The sequence below is a fragment of the Protobothrops mucrosquamatus genome, unplaced genomic scaffold (genome assembly GCF_001527695.2).
Source record: "Protobothrops mucrosquamatus isolate PMUCROS unplaced genomic scaffold, P.Mucros_1.0 scaffold3471, whole genome shotgun sequence".
Taxonomy (NCBI): Eukaryota; Metazoa; Chordata; class Lepidosauria; order Squamata; family Viperidae; genus Protobothrops; species Protobothrops mucrosquamatus.
The window spans coordinates 5,232-25,350 of NW_015389446.1; the positions used below are offsets into that span (position 1 = coordinate 5,232).

The window sequence follows — 20,119 nt, forward strand, 5'->3', positions numbered from 1 at the left end:
CCTCCGGATATGGCCCAAGCTCCGTCAGGAACCTCTCAGGGTCCATCAGTCGCCTGGGACGGAACCCTCTAGGTGGTTCCGACACCCTGCGGCGAGGGGGAGCGGTCCGGAAGTCCATCCTTAGGAGAGAGTGATCTGACCATGACAAGGGCTCAATGACTATCTCCCCTAATGCCAGATCATTCTGCCACTGGCCTGATGTCTATGAAATGTCACCACAATACAAAAAAAGATGTGGAGACTCTAGAAAGAGTGTAGAGAAAAGCAACAAAGATGATTAGGAGACTGGAGGCTAAAGCATATGAAGAATGGGTGCAGAAATGGGGTATGTCTAGTTTAATGAAGAGAAGGACTATAGCAGTGTTCCAATATCTCAGGGGCTGCCCCAAAGAAGAGGGAGTCAATCTATTCTCCAAAGCACCTGAAAGCAGGGCAAAAAGCAGTGGATGGAAACTAATCAAGGAAAGAACCAACCTAGAACTAAGGAGAAATTAATTACTGGAACGACTTGCCTCCAGAGGTTATAAGTGATCCAACACTGGAAATTTTTAAGAAGAGATTGGACAATCATTTGTCTGAAATGGTATAATGTTTCCTGCTTGAGCGGGGTTGGACTAGAAAATCCCCAACGTCCCTTGCAACTCTGTTATTCCACCATGCTCTTCCTTGCAATTACAACCTCTATAATTTGTAAAGAAAAATAGACCGTGTTCCTGGCAGTCACATGGTTTTACTAATTCATGTAATCTATGTTTTTCTCCTATTTCAGCATCTAACATCTTCATAGTTGGGTCTTTTCTATTTGCTTCCATGATCATACAATACCCCACATAATAAAGTCAGTGCAATATAATTAGAATAAGAACAGGTACAAAAATTGAGTCAAAGATCTGATGAAATCAGGTTAATTCTGTCTTCAAGCAAACAAGAGAGCACCAAGCTAAGAGCGCACCAAGGATTCTACATTGCCAAACCATCCACTACCTGCATTTCTAAGAAATTATTCCCACACCCTATTAAACCATAATGAATGCAAAGTCATTTGCTCTCCCTCTCACATGTACAGGCGCTTTCAACTCCAACTTACTGCTGGGTGGGGTGGGGGATGTTTCCAGTCTGGTTTTGTTTGATTCATTTTGCTTTCTAGTATATGGAGCCACAAGAACAAAGAGCTGAACAAAATGCCACCTTCACACTTACACAAAACAAGGAGAGGAGAGCTATCCAAGATAACTATTACCTTGTCATCCTTATGGCTGACTTTTAAAAATGGTCACAGTACCCCAAACCTTATATTTCTTCCACCCACCCCCCAGTCATGAAAGAGGCTACAGCTAGTCCTTTCAGCCTTCCAGTTCAGACAAATGCTATCAATAATTAACTTTCTTAATCTGAGCAATGGTAGGAATCTACCGGTTGAGTAGCTCCCAAGAGTCAGGAGTGGTAATACTCTCTGGCACCTGCACTTGGAAATTCCCTTGGGAAAGTGCCTCAGCCCCTCCTTCACTTTTAGTCAGAGATACTTAAGGTATATTTCAGAACTACTGCATATGTCCTAAGCCCAGCATACAAAGCAGAAGCCCTCAGTGCTGAATTAGAAGCAGTATGGCAAAAGTGGATTGTACTCACAATGCATGAAATGGAGGTTCCTTCCATAGACTCCTCAAGTTATCTCTTTATGGTTAGCAACCCTATGGGTTTTCAGACCTATATGCAAAATACCCCATACCTATATTTACTGAAGTACCCTTGCATTATAATTCTATACATGTCTACTCAGAAGTAAATTCTGTTAAATTTATAAAAGCCAAATGACAGGCATACCGGTCTATTAAAAAAAAAAATCCAAAATCTACAATAAGGCAATGAGTAGTTTCACAGATCAAGCTTGAAATGGATTACCTAACTATATTTTATTATCCAATAAACCACAACTGACACATAACATTCTAAGGAACAGACAAATGAATGGCCTGGTATGATGTGTGATGCAGGCAATATCTTTTATTAGTTCCCATTAAAATGTCACAAAATTTGTTTGAATTCATTGTGGTAAACTTTAGTTTGCTTTAATAAAACTATTGGTCTATTGTCCATTGAGTTCAAAAACACTCAAGTGAATTAACTATGTTTCCCATTTAATAGAGGACAGTCCTCTGTTCAATAATAATGGGACCAATGTCAGAGACTGTCCACTTGCTCATCCCAAATCAGTATCTGAAGAGCAAACAGACCACTAACTGCAATCTTCCCAATCATGTTAACATTAATAATATTTCTATTTAAATTACAGTGTACTTATGAATCTGTTTACCTCTTTATTATTACAGTATACCCACACAGTAAACGGACACAGAATTGCAACTGTAGTTCAGAATTAAACAATGGCCCAGGTTTGCATTTACTAAACATTTCATCCAAAAATGAAAGGTAATGCTGCATTCACTTCAGTAAGAAAAGGAATCCAGAGACTTCGGAGAACTTCAGGAAAAAAATGGCCACAGCCCCAATTCTACAACTAGGAATGTGACAAAATTAAAGAATCTTACTATTCAGTCAAAGAAAGGAATACAAAAGATTATAAAGGCTCCCACTTGTTAATTACATGATGCTGTCCATGAAATCAATGTTTGGGTTCTGACAAGGTGGTCAAAGCACATTCCACTACCATGGGAGGAACACTCCAAGTATAATATGGATGCAGGTATAACCACTTAGCTAAAAGCTGCTAGTAAAAATTCAAGAAGTAATGGCAGAAGGTAGATGACAAAGGAAGATTGTTATGTATAAGCCCGGATTTGCTACAATCCTATAGAAAAAAAATTATATGGAATTATGGAATGCTCCAAAGCAAAATAATAGCTTCCAGAATTGTCTTCATTTCATACAATACTTCTGAAATTTACCTGGGCCCTTAGAAAATAAAAAATGCAATGTAATTTGCAACCCAATGCTTTCTTTGGAACCGTTCCCATCTATGCAGAAAGAAGGCAAATAAATGGAATGTGGTAGGAGGTATCCTGGGGCTAAAAGATATGGCAGGGAACTTCCTCATCAAGTTGCTTTCTAACAAAACAGAAATTTAAGTTTAAACACATCAAGAACCACCATGTTCAAACACTGTAAGCATGCCATCTTGACTAAAAAGTTTAGGTATGTCCAAATTAAGCAGTCGCCCTCAATTTTGAAGGTGTCACTATACTTCACACAGTATATTTAGCTTTAATATTTTTGTTTCTGGATAGTTCAAACCTGATTCAGTTTCCACTCTAATAATTAAATTCCAGATGGTTGCTGTATAGATGCCCATTCCTAACCACTGTTTTCTCTTGTGACACGGATGACTAGAAGTTAACAGCTCAACTGTACAGCAAATGCAGAAACCTCACAACTTTACTATACTATATTGCTGCTTTCTCATAATTATCCCAAATAGACTTAAATGTCATATGCTGAAGAACACTAGCATGGGCATTCCTTTGAAACATAGGATAAAATTTGTAGACCTGTGTTTCTCAAGCTCAGCAACTGTAAGATGTTGCAACTTCAGCTCCCAGAATTCTAGGATTTGAAGTCCACACATTCATTCATTCATGTATTAAATGTATATGCTACCCATGATTACAAAATGTAAAAATAACGATAGCAAAAGAATAAAACAATAAAAATAAACAGTGGAAATGCAATAATATGAAATTAAAAAGATGAGCAAAGGGGGAGCAGGAAATGCAGGGGGGAGGTGTGGCCAGCAAGTTAAACTTTAATTTTAATTTTAAACTTGCTGAGGTTGAGAAACTCTGGTCTAGACAATATTACTTCTGAATTAGCTGTATCATATCCAAACATTTTTCCTTTCCTTGCCTCATTTCCAATTATTACAAAAAGAAAATAATCAAAATAAAACATTCCCCCTTTGTCAGTGTTGATATACAGAAGGTAGAAGGTTAAGGCGTGGAAAGGAAATACTGAGACTCTGGAAGATTGGGATTATTGGAATACAAGAATCTTGTTCAGATTCAGTTGTGTGGTAAAACATACCTGAGCAGTTGCCTGAGGCAATGCTTTACACAGGGACAGCATTCAACAAGTTTTTACATTACTAAAAAAACTTATTTGGACCACAAAAGTCTGCTTGAAACTCAGTGAGATGTTCCAAGTGAGAGGGCAAAGTCCTTTCATCAGAAAACTACAAACTGGAAGCAGAAAAAATGACAGAAATACAATATGGAACCTGCAACTCCCAATATATGATGAAAGGATAACTTAAATATTTTGCCAGGGTACCACATTGTAAAGATCACTCTGAGAAAAATCAGAGGAAATGGTACATGCATTGGCAAAAAAATGGCAGCATTCTTCCTATATATGAATATACTTTATCTCACCAGTTTTGATTTATGGCATATTTTGGAACACAGTAAGAGAAACAGAATCCAATAGAGACAAGCTCTCTTAAACAAGCTTTAAATAACTACAGTATTGCAAAAGTCATTTCAACGATCCGGGTTTTCATAAGACACCAAGTTTCTTCGGCCTTCAGGATTCGTTGAAAATTATTGAAATTGAAATCCAGCATATTTGGAATAGAAAATCAACAAATGTAAGTCTTCGCTATTCCATACACCAATTCCACTTGCTCTGTATCTAAGGATTCCTTTGTTTGTGGAAGCACACCCCTTGTTTTACAATTGTATACACATGACCAACACTGCCTTTTAATAAGCAAATGCCACCNGCTACTCCTTCAAGAAAGAGAGCCAGCAGTGGTGAAAGGAAGCGTTCTTGGGACATGTTCTCCAGCCGCAAAGTGATACTGTTGGTCAGCATCTCATCTGTGATAATGGTCACCTGCAGCATGCATTGGGCAGCAACACTGTGGATCCCATCTATAGAAAACAGGAGAGAGAATAATTAGTTTCAATCTGCACTGAAGGGTGAAGAAGAGAGTGTAGAAATCACCTTGTAATATTCATATTATTTTTCAGGCAACGATGCTTCTTTTTTATACAACAGACACATGGGTGAATGGGACTGGCATCTACCTTAATTTTTAAAAGGCAGGCTGCATAATTGTATAGTATTGTAGCATATAGTGAGGCACAGTGGAAAGTATTTCACTATACTCTTCAATATACAGTATAGTGTCTAAACCAACACAGTAATTTATATGACACAGGGTAATCTGGATGAAGTCCATCCTCAACTATGGAAGCTCATGGTGGAACTTTGGGCTACTCACTCTCTCTCAGTCCAACCTACTTCACAGGGTTGTTTTTGGGATAAAGGAATGCTACTTCCTTGAGCACCAGAATAAAAGGTGGGATATAAATCTAATTAAAAAATAATCTGTACAATTGCCATAATACTATAGTACAGATTAACCTGAGTTCATCAAATATTTTATTCTACTTCTAATTACATGGATCACAGATGAACAATGTGTGACCCTTTATCATTATCCCCAGATATTATTGTCTAGATGTAGTTATACCAATTGCCAGTTTCATCCATTTTGGTGAAACTAGATGAGGTACTATTAAATATGCTTTGCTCCCATCCAGTTTGGATTACTGTAATATACTCTGTGTGGAGCTCTCACACATCTTAGTAGGCAAAATCTTTATAATCCCTCCCATGCTATTTATTGTTATGCAGAGATTCAAGTCAAGTCTCTGGAACGAGCTGCCCCCAGAGATCCAGGTGATTCCGGATCTCCCCTCCTTCCGCCGCGCCCTCAAGACTTGGTTGTTTCAGCGGGCAGGACTGGCCTAGGGGTATTTTAAATTGGTTTTAACTAAATTTTAGTAGAAGCGGCCTATTTTAATATTTATTTTTAATCATTTTCTTAAATTTTGTATTGTATTGTATTAGTTGTTTTTAAACTGGCTGTAAGCCGCCCTGAGTCCTCCGGGAGAAGGGCGGGGTATAAATATAATAAAATTCAAATTCAAATTCAAAAAAATTCAAATTCAAATTCAAATTCAAATTCAAAATTCAAATTCATGTAGAAACAAATGCTAATTAAATATTTTATTGTTCTCTTTGTGAATGAAAAGCTTTACTCACTCATTCATACATACAAGTGTGTGCATACACTCTTATGCATACAAACCTACCCAACTCAAACTCTAGCTAGTTTAGAGTTCCAGTAGAATCAAGATGGGATACCTTACATGTACAATACTTTATGTGATGGTTTAATGTTCTACATTTCCCACTCTTTTATAATTTTTACAAGGTTTGGCATGTCTGAGCTTGTAACTCTTACCATGCTTCCATATCTATGCGGATTCAGAAATACCAACAAGTTGCATATTTTTTTATGTTATTAGGTAGTTCATTTTATAGGCAATGACCAAGTAGCTTTCAATCTTATCACTTAAAGCTGGAATAGTTGCTAAAAAGGATGTCTATTTAGAAATTGCAATGGTGAAAATCCATAGTTTCATGAAGACAAGAAATAGAAGACAAGCTTATTGGTCAAACTGAACTTCCTTCACATTAAGAAAGATTTGAGACATAGTCATTTTTCATTCTTATGGCAGAAGCAGATTTTCTACAAAATACAGAGCTGACGCAACAGATATCTCCTCCTGCTATCCTTCTTGTAATACTTTTAAAAAATGAACAAAATCAAGATGGCAGATTCTTAAAGCAAGAAGAACCAATTATACCACTTCACTCTGAGGTGTAGGTTGCTATTTGTACTATTTCTTTATTTGCATTTGCAAGTTATTTGCATATTTTTTTAAAAAATCAAGACACCTGCTCTATCCTAACCTGGTCCCTGTCAGGTGTTTATTTGACTGCTACAGCTCAGCTACCAAAGCTGAAAGGATATAGCCCTTTCAAGGACTGTAATTCAATTATTTCCAATTCAATTATCACCTCATTCTTCTGCCTGTGTATGGACAAGACATGGGCATGATGTGCAATGTGATAGCAACACTCTTCGTGTTTCTTGATTAGCTGCTAGAAATCAAAGATAAGAAAACAGAGAAAGCAATAGCAGGATGTCACACGTTATGTTGATTTGATGTCAAGATAGAGACTTCTATCCCTTGCAGTGTCAGTTTACGGAATGCAACTTTTGATTTGTAACTTTTGACTGAATATCTAAAACTCTTTTTTAAAAGTTCCAAGAAATGTTGGCTACTAATGCATCCCAGGACTAACTCAACCTCATATTTTCATATAGTGTGTACAAATGCTTTTCCAATATACCCCAAATGTCTCAAATTGAAGGTCCACATAAAGTTCCCAAACCCACCGTGTATGTTCATGCCTTTGAGTAATTGTCGACTCCTGGCAATTGCCTAGACAAGTCCCTGCAGTTTTCTTGGCAAGATTTCAGAAGTAGCTTGCCACTCTTTCTTCGTAGGGCTTAAAGAGAATGTAATGGTATTGTATGTGGAAATAATCTTGGGAGACAGGGAAAAGACCCACAGCCAGAGGAATGCCTGGACAACAGGCAGCTTAGATGCAGAAGGAATGTTGTCATAGCAAATGTCACAGGTTGGACCCTCCCAGTTCCTTGGGCTATAAAGACAATGGGGAGAAAAGGACTTCCAGACTTGTAAGGTTAAAGTAACCTTACGATAAAATATAGCTAGTACACTTCTGGTGTGCTTCTTACTTGGACTACTTTATGAGGCTGACTAAGAATGACGGGCCCAAAGTCACCCAGCTGGCTTCATGTTGGAGGCAGAACTAGAATTCATGGTTTCAGTTTCTATCCTGGTGCCTTAACCACTACAGAAAACTGGCTCTCAAGCCCACTGTATCCATTTCTTTTTTTAAAAAAAAAGAATAGTTTGGGTCAGTTTTCACCATCTGCTATCACAATGAAATAGAAGTGACATCTAATATGCTTTGCTACCATTTCAGTGTCTTCTAAGGAGATGCTGGTATGCCGATTTTCCCAGTCTCACACCTTTGCATAGTACTATTTGCTGTATAGTAAATATTCTCTCTGCTGATATTTTGGGCTTTAGCGATCCATTCCTATTATCCTAGTGTTAGGTCATTAATGGGGTTCCTTTTGCTGAAGGAACTGAAAAAGCCCACCCAATGATAGTGATCAGCATTATTAACATAAACCCAGTAAAAATTAGAACAGGTTGCCCAGAACAAACAAAAGCAGGAAGGAAGCTGGCCCTGGTGTCTGCCAGTAGTTTGGCTCAAGCAAAGGGAAAGAGGAGAAAGGAAACAAATGAGCTGCATGGTCAGGAAGCAGCAGCAGAAATTTTGTATCATCCTGTTGTTAGTCACAAGGGCAGATGGACACATAGGGAAGATAGACTGGTCATCAACAAACATGCACGAATAATAGTTCCATAGACAGACACAGACACAGAGAGAGAGGGGGGAGGGGGGAGAGGGAGGAAGAGAGGGAGGGATACTGTTCAATCGGGTCCAAATTTTTTCTGAGATATAGATGGGTAGTGCAATCTTCAGAATGATTTGTGGCATTCACTTTTAAAATAATAAATGTCTGTGATTTACGATGTCTATGAAATGTCACCACAATATAAAAAAAGATGTGGAGACTCTAGAAAGAGTGCAGAAAAAAGCAACAAAGATGCTTAGGAGACTGGAGGCTAAAGCATATGAAGAATGGGTGCAGAAATGGGGTATGTCTAGTTTAATGAAAAGAAGGACTATGAGTGACACGATAGCAGTGTTCCAATATCTCAGGGGCTGCCACAAAGAAGAGGGAGTCAATCTATTCTCCAAAGCACCTGAAAGCAGGGCAAAAAGCAGTGAATGGAAACTAATCAAGGAAAGAACCAACCTAGAACTAAGGAGAAATTAATTACTGGAACGACTTGCCTCCAGAGGTTATAAGTGATACAACACTGGAAATTTTTAAGAAGAGATTGGACAATCATTTGTCTGAAATGGTATAATGTTTCCTGCTTGAGCAGGGTTGGACTAGAAAATCCCCAGCGTCCCTTGCAACTCTGTTATTCCACCATGCTCTTCCTTGCAATTACAACCTCTATAATTTGTAAAGAAAAATAGACCGTGTTCCTGGCAGTCACATGATTTTACTCCTAATTCATGTAATCTATGTTTTTCTCCTATTTCAGCATCTAACATCTTCATAGTTGGGTCTTTTCTATTTGCTTCCATGATCATACAATACCCCACATAATAAAGTCAGTGCAATATAATTAGAATAAGAACAGGTACAAAAATATAAGGTTTGAGTCAAAGATCTGATGAAATTGAGTCAAAGATCTGATGAAATTGAGTCAAAGATCTGATGAAATCAGGTTAATTCTGTCTTCAAGCAAACAAGAGAGCACCAAGCTCAGAGCGCACCAAGGATTCTACATTGCTAAACCATCCACTACCTGCATTTCTAAGAAATTATTCCCATACCCTATTAAACCATAATGAATGCAAAGTCATTTGCTCTCCCTCTCACATGTACAGGCGCTTTCAACTCCAACTTACTGCTGGGTGGGGTGGGGGATGTTTCCAGTCTGGTTTTGTGATTCACTTTGCTTTCTAGTATATGGAGCCACAAGAACAAAGAGCTGAACAAAATGCCACCTTCACACTTACACAAAACAAGGAGAGGAGAGCTATCCAAGATAACTATTACCTTGTCATCCTTATGGCTGACTTTTAAAAATGGTCACAGTATCCCAAACCTTATATTTCTTCCACCCACCCCCCAGTCATGAAAGAGGCTACAGCTGGTCCTTTCAGCCTTCCAGTTCAGACAAATGCTATCAATAATTAACTTTCTTAATCTGAGCAATGGTAGGAATCTACCGGTTGAGTAGCTCCCAAGAGTCAGGAGTGGTAACACTCTCTGGCACCTGCACTTGGAAATTCCCTTGGGAAAGTGCCTCAGCCCCTCCTTCACTTTTAGTCAGAGATACTTAAGGTATATTTCAGAACTACTGCATATGTCCTAAGCCCAGCATACAAAGCAGAAGCCCTCGGTGCTGAATTAGAAGCAGTATGGCAAAAGTGGATTGTACTCACAATGCATGAAATGGAGGTTCCTTCCATAGACTCCTCAAGTTATCTCTTTATGGTTAGCAACCCTATGGGTTTTCAGACCTATATGCAAAATACCCCCTACCTATATTTACTGAAGTACCCTTGCATTATAATTCTATACATGTCTACTCAGAAGTAAATTCTGTTAAATTTATAAAAGCCAAATGACAGGCATAACGGTCTATTAAAAAAAAAATCCAAAATCTACAATAAGGCAATGAGTAGTTTCACAGATCAAGCTTGAAATGGATTACCTAACTATATTTTATTATCCAATAAACCACAACTGACACATAACATTCTAAGGAACAGACAAATGAATGGCCTGGTATGATGTGTGATGCAGGCAATATCTTTTATTAGTTCCCATTAAAATGTCACAAAATTTGTTTGAATTCATTGTGGTAAACTTTAGTTTGCTTTAATAAAACTATTGGTCTATTGTCCATTGAGTTCAAAAACACTCAAGTGAATTAACTATGTTTCCCATTTAATAGAGGACAGTCCTCTGTTCAATAATAATGGGACCAATGTCAGAGACTGTCCACTTGCCTATCCCCAATCAGTATCTGAAGAGCAAACAGACCACTAACTGCAATCTTCCCAATCATATTAACATTAATAATATTTCTATTTAAATTACAGTGTACTTATGAATCTGTTTACCTCTTTATTATTACAGTATACCCACACAGTAAACGGACACAGAATTGCAACTGTAGTTCAGAATTAAACAATGGCCCAGGTTTGCATTTACTAAACATTTCATCCAAAAATGAAAGGTAATGCTGCATTCACTTCAGTAAGAAAAGGAATCCAGAGACTTTGGAGAACTTCAGGAAAAAAATGGCCACAGCCTCAATTCTACAACTAGGAATGTGACAAAATTAAAGAATCTTACTATTCAGTCAAAGAAAGGAATACAAAAGATTATAAAGGCTCCCACTTGTTAATTACATGATGCTGTCCATGAAATCAATGTTTGGGTTCTGACAAGGTGGTCAAAGCACATTCCACTACCATGGGAGGAACACTCCAAGTATAATATGGATGCAGGTATAACCACTTAGCTAAAAGCTGCTAGTAAAAATTCAAGAAGTAATGGCAGAAGGTAAATGACAAAGGAAGATTGTTATGTATAAGCCCGGATTTGCTACAATCCTATAGAAAAAAAATTATATGGAATTATGGAATGCTCCAAAGCAAAATAATAGCTTCCAGAATTGTCTTCATTTCATACAATACTTCTGAAATTTACCTGGGCCCTTAGAAAATAAAAAATGCAATGTAATTTGCAACCCAATGCTTTCTTTGGAACCGTTCCCATCTATGCAGAAAGAAGGCAAATAAATGGAATGTGGTAGGAGGTATCCTGGGGCTAAAAGATATGGCAGGGAACTTCCTCATCAAGTTGCTTTCTAACAAAACAGAAATTTAAGTTTAAACACATCAACAACCACCATGTTCAAACACTGTAAGCATGCCATCTTGACTGAAAAGTTTAGGTATGTCCAAATTAAGCAGTCGCCCTCAATTTTGAAGGTGTCACTATACTTTACACAGTATATTTAGCTTTAATATTTTTGTTTCTGGATAGTTCAAACCTGATTCAGTTTCCACTCTAATAATTAAATTCCAGATGGTTGCTGTATAGATGCCCATTCCTAACCACTGTTTTCTCTTGTGACACAGATGACTAGAAGTTAACGGCTCAACTGTACAGCAAATGCAGAAACCTCACAACTTTACTATACTATATTGCTGCTTTCTCATAATTATCCCAAATAGGCTTAAATGTCATATGCTGAAGAACACTAGCATGGGCATTCCTTTGAAACATAGGATAAAATTTGTAGACCTGTGTTTCTCAAGCTCAGCAACTGTAAGATGTTGCAACTTCAACTCCCAGAATTCTAGGATTTGAAGTCCACACATTCATTCATTCATTCATTCATTCATTCATTCATTCATTCATTCATGTATTAAATGTATATGCCATCCATGATTAGAAAATGTAAAAATAACGATAGTAAAAGAATAAAACAATACAAATAAACAGTGGAAATGCAATAATATGAAATTAAAAAGATGAGCGGGGGGGCAGGAAATGCAGGGGGGAGGTGTGGCCAGCAAGTTAAACTTTAATTTTAATTTTAAACTTGCTGAGGTTGAGAAACTCTGGTCTAGACCAATATTACTTCTGAATTAGCTGTATCATATCCAAACATTTTTCCTTTCCTTGCCTCATTTCCAATTATTACAAAAAGAAAACAATCAAAATAAAACATTCCCCCTTTGTCAGTGTTGATATACAGAAGGTAGAAGGTTAAGGCGTGGAAAGGAAATACTGGGACTCTGGAAAATTGGGATTAGCCAGCCAAAAACTAAGCAGGCCTTGGAATACAAGAATCTTGTTCAGATTCAGTTGTGTGGTAAAACATACCTCAGCAGTTGCCTGAGGCAATGCTTTACACAGGGACAGCACTCAACAAGTTTTTACATTACTAAAAAACTTATTTGGACCACAAAAGTCTGCTTGAAACTCAGTGAGATGTTCCAAGTGAGAGGGCAAAGTCCTTTCATCAGAAAACTACAAACTGGAAGCAGAGAAAATGACAGAAATACAATATGGAATCTGCAACTCCCAATATATGATGAAAGGATAACTTAAATATTTTGCCAGGGTACCACATTGTAAAGATCACTCTGAGAAAAATCAGAGGAAATGGTACATGCATTGGCAAAAAAAATTGGCAGCATTCTTCCTATATATGAATATACTTTATCTCACCAGTTTTGATTTATGGCATATTTTGGAACACAGTAAGAGAAACAGAATCCAATAGAGACAGCCTCTCTTAAACAAGCTTTAAATAACTACAGTATTGTAAAAGTCATTTCAAAAATCCGGGGTTTCATAAGACACCAAGTTTCTTCGGCTTTCAGGATTCGTTGAAAATTATTGAAATTGAAATCCAGCATATTTGGAATAGAAAATCAACAAATGTAAGTCTTCGCTATTCCATACACCAATTCCACTTGCTCTGTATCTAAGGATTCCTTTGTTTGTGGAAGCACACCCCTTGTTTTACAATTGTATACACATGACCAACACTGCCTTTTAATAAGCAAATGCCACCAGTGAATTTTGCTGTGTGTAAACACTTCAACAATGTAATAACTATTCTGAGCAAAGGAGAATTAATTATAATGATCACACCTCCACCAATTGTAATTAAGCTCAATTGCCACCTAAAATTAGTCTTCCTGAATTATTTGATAAATATTTCTGAATAGTTTAATGAACTTCTGTTTTACGAGGTAGAAGAAATTGAAACATCTTTCCAAATATAGAATATGGAAGATGCATTGCCTGGCTCACGATTTGCTTTACAGTTTTCTAATATGTCCCGGAAAGTGAACTAACATCCTTTCTGTTGAATGTTTAATGTTCTTGGCCACACGGGCCACACAAGAGGGAGATGGTCACATGGGAAAAACAAGGAAGAATTAATGTTATTGCTAGTGACTGCTAGCTATACACAGAAGCATTACTGCCTAAAGCCTTTGAATAAGGCAATCGTTTTTCACCTTCTCTATTGACTGTGCATGGGGAACATCAAAGACAGATCCACAATCAGTGTTTATAGTAGTAATTACCAAATATCAATTCTTGTTTCATATGCAGCAGACCTTAAAAATTGTTGAGCAGAAAACATCTAATATGACCCTACCTTAGTCTTTGGGTCTTGCAGTGACACAATTGATAGAAGCTTTTGTATTCAAATAACTTCCTCACAGAATTTTCTCCCTATTGTGCTCATTCCTAAGACTATAATATCTAGTGTGATACTCAATTCCTGAAATATGTGAACACAGTCTTCTTATCCTGAAGCACACCCTGAGCATTTATCTCCTCAAAGACCCTCATGATGCTATAGTTAATTTGTCTGCCAAAGTTAGTTGGTTGCCTGCCCGTGGGGGTCCAGTGCTCTGCTTTAAAAACAAAAACAAAAAAACCACAAGATTGGTCTCTGCTGAACTTTCTGCAGATGGAGACCCCGCTGCTGGGGAACAAAGGTAAATTTGAATTCTTTCCCACTATGTTACTCCTCCTTTCAGGGAAAGATTGCTGCTTCACTATCGCCTCAGCATCTCCATGGCAACCACTACTAACAAAGCATCTAGCAAAGCTGTATTTTTTCCCAGAGCCACACACACACAAAAAAGGCATCATGGCAATGTTGTACTCCAACACATCCCATGTCCCTGACAAAGATAAGATGCTGAGCTCAGAAACAGCAGGAGAACTGGAGGTCATTTGTCAACTGACACGGGAGCTCCATATGGACCTGCATGTTTAAGAAAAACATAACACTCTTAAGGCTCTCTCGTTCTCAAATAGCAAATCTTTGGAGAACCATGTGGAGACTGGTCAATCACATACTTCATCCCTAGATAATATAGTGAATGATTTAACAGCTATGTCCCATCTGCACCCTTTGCCTCATAAAAGACGTAATATGAGGATCTCAAATAGATCAGTACCATGGTCAACAGCTCAGGAGATCCATGACTATGTTTGCTGGAATTAGCCCAACATGCCCCTCCAAGGGTTCAAGAACCTGGTGTAAGTCTCAGATACCAAACCATGGCTGAACAAATCCCTCTGCAGACACAAGCCAGCCTATCTAGATGAGGAAATGGTGGGATTGCTAGTGCTACCTAGAGTGCCAGATCTGTCAAGAAGGGGAGAGGATCCATTAGATGGGATATTATATTATTAACTAGATGTTTGAATATGGTGGAGAATAGATAATTGCTAGAAACAGAAGTTCTATCATAACTAGAAAGATAAGATTTGTAACTAGAATATTAGATTTTGGTATAAGAAGGGAAACAGGAAAAAGCTAAGAAGTTTGAATAAGGGAAGCTTTTGGTTACCCAAATATAACTTACCTTGAAATTATAAACAATAGAGACATTTTGAACACTGATGGGAAATTAAAATTTTTAAAAAAAGCAAAAACAGGATACTGATTGAACAGATGGATATTAAGTGCAAATGCAATTAAGATATGTTCTGGTTAGAAAGGTTATCTAAAACTGACATTATTGATATTATGAGGAAAATGTAACAAAGATGTTGATATTCAATTATATATTTATTAATAACAATAAGAATTGTATTTGCCTAGTGTGGGAAAATAGGTACTACCGGAAGAAGAGAGGAAACATTTGATGGTGTAATATTGGATCTAGATTGAAGAAGTTAATATATACCACTGAATTACTAATGGACCCAGACAACACACTGTCTATTAAGTACCTGATTGTAAAACTAGAAAATTAATAAAATATTCATAAAAAAGAAGGGAAGAGGAGAAGGGAAAAGGCCTTAATCTCCTATTTGCCCAGACCCTCCTGTTGCATGAATTGCTATATCTCTGCATGAATTATATTGCCTTTAGAAGAACAAGGAAGAAACGAACAAAAAGAAACACCTTTGTACAGCTAGACTAACTTCTCTTTGTACTGAAACAAATGCAGGTTAATGTAGCTGAATTCTGTTATCAAGCAGGTTAGATAAACTGCAGGTCCTCAGCTACCTGAAGAATAAAGTACTGTATCAAATGTTTTAGCTATCTTAAGTAGAAAAATCCCACTCAGAATAAATTCAGAATACAAACATGATGTGCTGCAATGCTTTTCCTGATAATATGATTGTCTTTAACCTCAAAATGAAACAGGTTTGGTGTAGTGCTTAAGGCTTCAAACTAGAAACTAAGAGGCCATGACTTCTAGTCCTGTGTTGGGCACAAAGCCAGTTAGGTCAGTGGTGGCAAACCTATGGCACGTGTGCCAGAGGCGGCACTCAGAGCCCTGTCTGTGGGCACGTGCCATGCCCCGGAATGGCGAGGGATTGGCTCCCGCCGCCCTGGCCCCACCCACCCAGTCTGCCATGATCACTGCAGCCACGCCCACCCGGCACCTTGTGATAAATAAGTGGGTTTTGGGTTGCAGTTTGAGCACTGAGTATTTAAAAGGTTTGCCATCACTGAGCTAGGTTTTCTTTCAGACTTAGGAAGAAGGCAATTGGAAACCACTTCTGAAAAACCTTGCCAGGAAAACTGCAGGGATTTGTCCGGGAACTCTCCAAGGATCAGACATGGTTTAACAGAAGGGGAAAACCCTCAAAACAGGATATCATGCAGATGATCCAGACAACTAGTTTGCTCCACACGAGCCACTGAAAATTTTTCAGGAGTAAGAATGCACGATGCCATCTCTATTTACCCCTGCCCTCTGTGAAGGAAACACATCATATTCCTGCTATGCATCAAATGTAGTGCTTTGCAACCAGCACTGGCACAAGTGATGCTGTCCAGTTTGCTTCCTGCACCTCAATTCATTGTAGACAAAGAGAATACCAAGTCATCACTGTGGTCGATGTGAAGGGAGGGGATAAAATCCAGAAAAACTTATTTAAGCCTTTTTTTTCTAGACAGCTTTTGCATAGGAGCTAGTGGCTGCAAGTCGATTTAAATCACGATTTAAATCACTAATAAAAAGACTTGATTTAAATCAACTCAATTTAAATCATAATTTTTAAAGAGCAACTGTCATCTCTGTCCCGCAGTGGCTCCTCCTCTGACCCGCTGTTGACTCACCGACAGTCCCACTCACTTTAATGGGACGGCTGGTGATGCGGCAGTGACACAACAAGATGAGGGATGTGGCGGGCAGCAGGTGAGTGGATGCCCGCTAACAGGCGCTGCCATGATGGATCTGAAATGACAGGTGCTCATAAAAATGTAAGGACTTGTTCTTGCTGGTAGTTAGAACCTTTAATATTATTATTTGAAAACAAAATGAAAGTTCCTATTTAGAATAATAAGCTGTCAGGTTAGTAAAACAGTGATATCAGAAGCAATTTTAGGTTAATAGGTTAATCACACATAGTTGGAGAACTACTCAAATTCTTTTATTTAATTAAAACACTTAGAGCCTGGTACAGGTGCATTTTTCTTCAAACAATCATATAGTTTGTAGTATACATAAATTTGCAAAACAATGGGATAAAGGAATATTCCTGAACTTTGTGTTATGACTTATCTCATGGTTACTGTGAAATTGTGTGAATGCATCAATGCAGTGCATGTTATCTCAGCTTGCAGAGCTTGGATTCATTGAACGAGTTTACCAAAAATGTAAATAGTGCAGAATATACAGCCTCATGCTACATAACTAAGCTCTATTTTATGCTGAATAAACTAAACTACTAATGTATTTTAAATAGAAAACTATATTTAGATAGATTTTTACTCCAAAAGCATTTTATTAAAATAAATGTGATAAAAATAAAAAAAATCCAATTTAAATTTAAAAATCTGATTTTTTTTAAAAAAATTAAAAATCGATTATTATCCACCCTGGTGGCTGCCATGCTGAAGAGCCATTCAAAAGTTAGAGGGCTTTCCTGAATTAATTTTTTTTAATTAAATTAAATGTTTAATTAAAAACATTTGATACAGTACTTTATAAAAAACAGATTGGATAATTACCAACTGAGGATGCTGTAGAACCAGATTTCCTACATGGATAGGTGAATCATTCTGTCTTTTAAACTCTTTTAGCATTAAGACTCAAACAGAAACTATGCACGTTTACTTAGAGCCCCCGTATTCATGAGGATTCTTCAAATGATTTCACTCTATCAAGTCACTGATGTTTACTACTTCAACTGCACCCATAGAAATATTGCAGAAACTTTCCTATGGCATCCTATAATTTTATCAGTTGATTGCAAGATTCTCTAAATAGTAAGACATCTGCTAATGTTATCCTTTACTGTCTTCTGTTTTGTGCCTTTTGTGATTTGGGCTCAGCACTCAAGCTGCAATGGCTGTGCTCCTTTCTCTATGACAAGCAGCAAAAAGGATGTGTGAAGGTCATTTATCAAATGCTAGTTCTCAGCAAGTATCCAAACAATGGGCTAATGTGGGTCAGCAACCTAGCCAAATTCTACTCTACATAAGAATGGAAAATGAATGAGAATTATTTTCCATGTCTAACTATTTCATCTCAAATTATTATACCCTGCCTGTGAACATAGTTTTAGTTTAGAAGACTATTTTATAATACTAAAAATAAATTTCTATATATGAACTACAGATCAAAACTTCCCGTGGAACATAGGAAAATAGAATAAAAGTCATTACAGCATAGCAAAAACAATTTGTTAAAACAATAGGCAGCAGTGTGTCTGATTTAATTAGTGAATTTGAGGTGCTTCCTCCAACTCGAAGAATTCCCTACTCAGCATTATGTGAATTAAAGTCCACACATATACTCTATTTTTAGAATGGTATACATTGCCTGTCTTCCCTTTTAAGCACTGAGACAGACAAGTATAGATATTAAAAGCCAATTTGGTGTAGTGATTAAACTGCTGGCCCACAAATAAGGAGACTATCTAGGCCTCCATTAAGCATGAAAATCAACTCGGTGGCTTTGGGCCAATTACTCTCGCTCAAACCAACCCACCTCCTAGGGTTGTTGTGGGGAAAATAGGAGGCAGGAATGTTAGGTATGTTCACTGCTAACCATAACTGAGCCCAAAATTTCTGCTGTTAAGCAGACATTTGTGAAGTGAATTTTGCCCCATTTTACGACCTTTCTTGCCACAGCTGTTAAGTGAATCACTGCAGTTGTCAAGTTAGTAACATGGTTGTTAAGTGAACCTGGCTTCCCCATTGACTTTGCTTGTCAGAAAGTCGCAAAAGGTGATCACATGATCACCTTAAGGACGCTGTGACCATCATATGAGTCAATTGCCAAGTGTCTAGATTTTGATCACGTGACCATGGGGATACTGCAATGGTCATAAGTGTGAAAAATATTCATAAGTCACTTTTTTTCAGTGCCGTTGTAACTTTGAATGGTCACTAAATGAACTGTTATAAGTTGAGGACTGCCTGTACTTTAAAAGCACAAGTAGTGTTTATGGGCAATGAAGCTCATCAGATAAATAAGTAGTGTTTATGGGCAATGAAGCTCATCAGATAAATATGGGCAATGAAGCTCATCAGATAAATATGTCTCTAGACTAACCATTATTTTTCAATAACAGTGTACATCAAGAAAATTTGCAGATGGCAGCCAAACTTTTGCATGCAATATGTAAATAGGCGTCTAGAACAGATAACCCCGTCCTTTTAATTAAACCAGGAGCACTGAATTATTTTACTAGAGAAAAGCAAACGGGATTGATACCATGAACCTCTCTTTAGGCAATGAAGTATTCTTAGAATCTAGTGAGTGGGCTCTTCTGAATAGAAAGGACTATGAAAAGCTTATTTGGACTGGGATCAATCATGAATGCAAACCTCTTCCGGGCTGCATAGTATTTCTGGGTATTTTTCAGCTCTGAGTCTTTGGCTCTCATTCTGCTTCTGATTCAACTCTAACAGCTGCCAATACTTAGTCTTGATACAATATACTATTGTTTTCATCATATGTATAGAGATAGAGATAGAGATAGAGATAGAGAGAGAGAGAGAGAGAGAGAGAGAGAGAGAGAGAGAGAGAGAGAGAGAGAGAGAGAGAATGCCTTTAGGCTTTATGAATCCTTTCCTTGTTCTCCATTAAGATCAGCACAAACACTGTCCTCAGGGGTGCTATTCAAACAGCTAAAGGGCTCTTCAATCTGAAGATTGCATGCCTCAGATATTCCAGGCAGGAGGGGCTGATAATCTCTTCTCTCCAGGTGGGCACTTTTATGCACAGTATACTCTTGGCTTATTTGTTTGTGCCAGGTGAATAAATTACTATAAAAAATAAGGATTTTGAGTGGCAGGTGATAGATGATTAACACAGGAGACATCGTGTAGAGGGGAAATTCAAGGCTGAGGAACTGAACAGCTGCAGCGTGAGTTTCGGTGGCATAGGCACAGTATTATAAAGGGGCACAATCATCTGCATGCCTGAAGCCAAGCCTCCAACAGAAAAATCTGCATGTGGTTTTCTAACCGTTATTCATTGTTTGGTGAAGGGCAATAGCTGCTATGGCAACGGCTGGAGCCCAGATTTCCTTATG

At 37.8% G+C, this 20,119-nt stretch overlaps 1 protein-coding gene across 1 annotated transcript in view; it reads right to left on the minus strand.

Moving 5' to 3' along the window:
* Positions 1-20,119, minus strand: part of LOC107297696 (cadherin EGF LAG seven-pass G-type receptor 2-like) — a 38,649-nt gene that overhangs the window by 3,498 nt on the left and 15,032 nt on the right. Inside the window, exon 3 of the mRNA XM_015827059.1 lies at positions 4,708-4,886. Coding sequence (XP_015682545.1) covers positions 4,708-4,886 — 179 coding nt within the window. The remainder of the gene's footprint in view (positions 1-4,707; positions 4,887-20,119) is intronic.